The 6243-nt window shown below is 55.4% G+C and overlaps 1 protein-coding gene across 1 annotated transcript in view; it reads left to right on the top strand.

Moving 5' to 3' along the window:
* The first annotated feature begins 2996 nt into the window (after nucleotides 1–2996).
* LOC104628114 (myeloperoxidase-like) overlaps nucleotides 2997–6243 on the top strand; it is a 20830-nt gene continuing 17583 nt past the window's right edge. The window contains 1 exon segment of the mRNA XM_010296593.1: nucleotides 2997–3012. Within this exon segment, the coding sequence (XP_010294895.1) occupies nucleotides 2997–3012 (16 nt within the window).

Below are 6243 nucleotides of genomic sequence, written 5' to 3' on the forward strand. Positions count from 1 at the left end.
ACAAAAGATTCAGTGATGCTTCTTCCGGGGGGAGGTGGCAGAGGGGAAAATGATGCCAATCACTTGGACCTTGAGGATGCTCTGCAGCACTTCGTATAGGAGCCCACCTTTCCTGTGCTCATGGTGCGAGCTACCTTCTCTGGGAGTGAAGTCTTTGCCTCTCCTGTTTCAGAGACCTAATCCTGGAGGAGAAAGCACCGAGGTGCAGTTACATGGTGTTATACTGTGCCTGAGTGCCACTATACCATGTCCAGACCTCTGCTGGACATGCACGTAGCTCTGCTGCGCTGCCTGGGTGGCTTCATGCAGCATTAGTCCCTGGATGTGGGCACTAGACCTCTTCACTGTGGGTGCCACCTGCACAGCCAGCTTTCTACCCCCAATTCCATTCCCGGCTCTTCGGTGCTACCTGTGTGTGGGTGCTCCTGGATGTGCAGCGAAGGGCACGGGGCTGAAGTGGCTGTCCTGATAACTAACACCTTCTGCAGAGGGCTTGCAGGTCAGCAGGGAGGGTCGCTGGGCCCAAGGCTGCCAGCAGCACCCGGGTGATGCAGCTACACTCACACTTCCCTGCTGTGGCGATGTAGCAGAGCAGTGAAAGCAGCATCACGTATGGTGGCTACATCCGGACCACGGTCTTTTTGTTCCCTGATGATTACGCTTTTAGAATAGAGTGAAATTTAAGAGGTCAATGATGGGTTTTGTTACAAGCACAGCTTTTACTTTTTAAGTTTCAGATGCTTTGGCATTTTCCATTTTTTAATTGGTGCCTCCACAGGGAGCTATCTTCAAGCCAGTCTAGGAGCACATACCTGTGGAGAACATCTGTGTATCCCTTGCAGATGTTGGCTGCTTTTCATGCTGTGCTGACAGGGCAAGTTGGCAGGGATAGACCAACTCGCTGCACTTACTGTTTCTTCTGACACAGCCACTGCTGTGCTCAGGGAGAGACTGAGATGATAATCTGCTTCCTCAGAGCAAATGGCCCCAGTAGAGACCAGCCTCATCACAACAATCTTGTAGGTGGAACCCACAGTCCACTTGCAGGCTTCCTAAACATCTGATGCAACTCCCAGAGAGTCCAGCCACATCTCGTGCCAGCAGTGACTGGTCCATTCCAGCCAGCAGGTCCTGTCCAAGCACCGCCAGCAGCTCTCAGAGGTTGTTGCAAGGGTCTTCTCCCATGTTTCTTGTCCAAGAGATTAACAGCCTGCTGCTAGGAGCCCTGAATAGCTCTAATTCTAAGTGCCTAGAGAAGAGGCTTTGCTGCCTCTGTGTCTCTCAGTTTGGGGTTGTTCTGGGGACTGCTGTCCTATGCAAAAGTCTAAATGTGTATTATCAACAATGCTGTTGTTATTGGGGTTGGTTTTTGTAGTGCTACCACAGAAGACACACAAAGTCTTGGGCTACTCAATGTCCAATCCTGTGTGGACCTGCTCTAGCTGCTCCATTCCGCAGGGTCTCAACCTTGTGTGGTCTCTCTGATCTGGCAAGAGAGGAGTGGAGATGCTGGAGACAGACTGAGTTTTCTTCCAGTGTTGCTAGGAGTTGCAGTTTTTCTGCCTATTTGCCTAGATGATGTCTGGAACTGAGCAAAGCTGCTGCCTGTGACATCTGACCCCAGAAAAGGAGAAGGAAAATGGTGGTTTCCCCTCTCATCCAGTTGGAACAGCTCAGCTGGATGACATTCTTTATATTTTTCAATATACTTTGGGTAAAAGAGAGGAGAAATAAGGAAACCCCAAAAGCTCTGAGGTCAGACCGCAAGTCTTGGCTCTGTACCTTGCTCTTATTGAGTAGTTGGTGCCTCATAGTGGAAACGTGAGCACTTGAAACTGCGGTCCGCAGTGTTTTGTGGGGCTCTGCGAAGGCCACTGGCGTGTACATGTTGGGTCAGTTGTGTGGAGTGGCAGTTCTGCCCTCGGTCCTCTGGCAATCCAGCCAAGGTGCCAAAAGTCACTGTGGGCTTTTCTGGGGATTTTGCAGGATTCCCCTGACAGGAGGGACTCGGCTGGGACGCTGCCGCACCTTAGAGAAATGTTTTGGGAGGATCTTGATTTTGCAGCGAACTACTGTCTCCTGGACAGGAGTCGGGGCAAGGACGGATTGAAAGTTTCGAAGTAATAAAGTTGCCGTGGCTATGAATGCTGGAAGGAGCTTCCATGACCTCTGAAGAAGACTTCAGCGATGAAAGTCATCAGCGACCCAGCCCTTCATCTTCGGTTTGCCCTTCCCGGAGGAAGTTGGTTGCTGTTCTAACCGAATTTACCAGCTGGAGTTTCCTAAGCGAGTTGTTTAAGGTCTTTTGAAAGAAACTGTCTGTCGTTGCTTTTATTGGTTCATCAGGGACGAACTGCAGAAGAAAACCCTTAGGAGGAAAAGCAGTGGCTGTAACGTTCTGGGGTCTGCCCAGAGCCAGAGGCCGTGCCGGCGGGATGGCTCCCTGCCCCTGGTGCTTCCTTCCTCCCTCCTCAGCTGAGCCCTTGGGACAGAAGGTGCATGTTGTCTCTCTGCTCCCCAGGCACGCGCTGGGCGGCCTCCGGGGCTTTTTTGCTGTGATAGACACAGACTCTCACCATTTAGCAAAGTCACCCTAATTCAGTTGGTCCCCCGACCCCAGGCAGGCTTCACAGCAAAGCTGAGAGAAGTCTTCTTGAAAAAAGGTTTAACACCTTCAGGCTTTGGTAGCTAAATGCAAAAGGCTACAAGAAAGAAAAAAAATAAGATAAAATGCAAATATAATTTAGATGTTCTGCTTTGCACACTCTGCTTTTAACTGCTGTGCTGTATCCCAGGCGTTGATGGCACGTCTCTGCTCTGAGGCACTATTGCTGTCATCGACATATTCTCGTTTCCTGACTAGAGGAGCAGCACGTGGGCTCTCCTTTGCTGCTGGACGTGGTGAGCACGAGGGGTTGGCCCTGGCGTTGATGCTCAGCAGAAGGTTCACCCAGACGCATGTCCTTTCCCGTACACAGTTATCTGGGAGCAGGGTCATGGTCTCCCGGGAAAGTGAGCACTCGAGACAAAGCATCTCTCAAAACCTCCCACTTTCATGGTTTCTGAAGCAGTTTTGAGAGCAATTAAGTAAGTTCCTAATTGTGAAATGCACTAACTGTCTCACTAGCCTTTGAATAATCCTTATCCTCTTCTAACTGGTGAGCTGCATGATCCAGCAGAGGAAGCACGCAGACAACGGCTTCCAAAATCTGCCAGCTCTGCCCCTTTGCACAAGAGCAGTGCTGCGCTCGCCGTTGTGCAAGCAGCTGGTGCTGGGGGCAGCTCAGATACGCTGCTTCTGTCTTGAACAAGCTGAGCTCACAGGGTCACAGCAAGGTGTGGGGTGGGGGCACCTCCTGAGTCTCCGGTGTGTGTCCCCCGCCCACAGCAGGGCTACCTCCAAGGCCAAGGGAGGTTGCCTGCAGTGTTGTGCAAGCGTTGTCTCCAAAGGTGGAGATCCCCCCACGTCCCTGAGCCCCGTCCCAGCACTGCATTACTCTCATGGGTGGTTTTCTCCGGTCTAATGGGAATTTTCTTTGCAACACCACATGCCCGTTGCCCCTCGCGCACCTCAGAAAAGGCTCTGGCTCTCTCTGCTCTACAGCCCCCCATGAGACAGTTGAAGCCAATGGTGAGGTTCCTCTGAGCCTTCGCCCCTCCAGGCTGACCAAACCCAGGTTTCTCATGGGCTCTAGGTGGATTCCCTCTAGTTTGTCAAAACCTGTCTTGGACAGGCGTCTGCAAACGGGCTCCGTGCTCCAGGTGCAGCCCCACCTGTGACTCGCTGCAAGATTCGCGGTTTGCTTTGCAGATCTTCTTTAAAGCACTGAAGGACCAAGACAGGGCGTCAGAGGTACGGCAAGTCATCCAGCCTCGGGGACGGGGACAGTGTCACTGCTAAGGGCACTGTACAACCGCTGCGGTTCCGGGAGTGCCCCACGCAGGGAGGAGTTCAGCTGAGAGACCTTCATTTAGCCCCCCCAGGGGACCACCAGAAGAGACTTGGGTGGTCCCAGTCCGTGCTGCTAAACCAGAAACTGTCACAGAAGGAAAAACAGAATTGCGACGCGCGAGTAGTTAGGAGCGAGCTGGGGGGCAGCGCTGGTGAGCGCTTCCTTTGCTTCTCTGCACACCAGCTTGTTCAAGCGCACCGTTGGCGCTGCCGCGGTGTCCCGTGGCGGATGGACAAACACCGTGACACGGCACGCGTCTGTCCATCAGCCAGGTCTGCACTCAGGGAGAGGGGCTGTGGCCGGGGGAAGAGGTGGTGCTTTGCGAGACGAGCTCCCGGTGCAGCGGCACTTTGGGCAAGGGTGAGGCCCTGCCTGAGCTGGCCTGTGCTCAAGATCATCTGGAGGTTGGTGAAGCCTGTCCAAACCGCCATCCAGGCGCCTCCTCCTGCTGCTCCTGTCTCCGCAGGCAAGTGCACAAGGCGCAGCCGTCGTGGCCCCGTCCAGACCACAACAGGGCCACGGGGCAGGGCGGGTTAGGGAGGTGGGATTGGGGGTGCTGAGCAGAGCAGACACCCTTTAGAGCTGGTGCCTCCATAGGGCGATATGAGGACATCTTGTTCGACCTTTAAGAGCAGCAAAAGATGAACCGCGCCATGGGGGAAGGAGCCCTGTCCCCGTAAGACCTCCTCGGAGGGACTCAGGACTCTCAAACCATGGCAAAGTGCTGCCTTACATCTCCCCCCCCCTCAAAAAACTGGGGAAGTTCTGCTTGAGCGTCAGGCTGCGTGTGCAGGTGGGTGCACAGGAGCCCCCCTGCGAGGGAGCTGGGCTGGGAGGTGGGTGCTGCGCTGCCTTGGCCTCATGCGCCTGTGGGGCGGTTTCCAAGCCCCATGGGCCAGCCCCACTGGGGCGCCCGCTGCAGATAACGCCCTCCTGCAGATAAAAGCGCAGGCACGGCGCGGGCCGTGGTGAGGACGGCAGGAGATCGCGGGTGAGAGCCTGGCCCATGGCACGCTTGCTTTTGCTTTGGTGGAGCACTTGTCTCTGTGCCATGGGTGGGGGGCTGGGGGGCTGGCCTGTGCTTGGAGCATCCCGCTGAGGTCTGTGCTTCTCGCTGCGTGTGTGATGGCTTCCCCCACCTTGCTCCGGGGCTGGCAGAGCCACTCTGTGCCTGGCACCGAGCACAGCGAGGACGCGGCTGGGGCTGGGCCACATTGCTGCTGTCACTGGGGGTTCCTCCACAGGGAACGGGTTTAGCTCGACTTTTTAGGGTGGACTCTGGGCTACCTTTGCCGGCAGCTCCACGGTGGATGCTGAGCAATGTGCAGGAGGCAGAGCGCACAGCTCTGGGCTCATTCTGATAGAGCCGATGGCATTGGAGCAGCCTTGGGAGGTGAGCGGGTCAGCTTTGGGCAAAAACTTCCCCAGTGTCTATGTGTAGAGGACTCTGGCTGGTCCCTCTTCCCCTCCAGCTCTTCTAACCCCATGCGCTGACTCTCCCTGCACGCTCGCGGTTCTGCCTGGGCTCGCGGGCAAGCTGCCTGCAGCGCTGGCGGTGCGCTCTGCCCACTGCCCCCGTTGTGTTGCCCCCATAGTCCCAATGGGGACTATGTGTGTCCAACTGGTGTGTGTGGCCCCAGCGGTGTGTTCCCACCGGGGCCTGCGGTCCCCAGGACAGCAGGCAGCTCCCCTGCCGTGTGCCGCTGCAGGGACCTCCCCGGCAGCACGCTCGCTCTCGGGGAGCACTGCGCTGCGAAGGGGACACCTCATCGCCTCCCCTCACACGTGCCACCAGCAGTGCGGGCACTGACCTTTCCAATGCATGGTGAGATCCACGGCTTCTTGGTTTTCTTCACTTCTTGCTTTTCTTTGCAGGGATGAAGGTAGAAATCTTCCTGAGGCTGGTGTTCCTCAGCCTGCTCCAGGCATCTGTATTTTCTTCCTATGGTATTGTTCTTTTCTCAGGTTTTGCAGATCAGGGGCTTTTATGCTCTGACTAGGAAAGATAAAGTTAAGTCTAGGAGAACCGGAGTTATTCTCCTGTAAGCAGCAAGGTCCAGAAGAGGTGTCAGAAGGAGCACAGTCAGTTTGTATCTATCTAATCTACTGTGGCAGCAATCCTGGCTGTTTCACGTCTTTAGCAGTTAACTTCCTATCTGATTTCTTAAAATCACGTTAAAGGAGAGGTCGGTTCTCAGAACTGCTCCATCCCCACGGAACAACGGTTTCCCTCCCCGCACGCCGCGCAGAGCGGCGAGCACAGCCTCTCCCCGGGGAGCGCGGGTCAGGC

The sequence above is a fragment of the Phaethon lepturus genome, unplaced genomic scaffold, assembly GCF_000687285.1.
Source record: "Phaethon lepturus isolate BGI_N335 unplaced genomic scaffold, ASM68728v1 scaffold53371, whole genome shotgun sequence".
NCBI classification, from domain to species: domain Eukaryota; kingdom Metazoa; phylum Chordata; class Aves; order Phaethontiformes; family Phaethontidae; genus Phaethon; species Phaethon lepturus.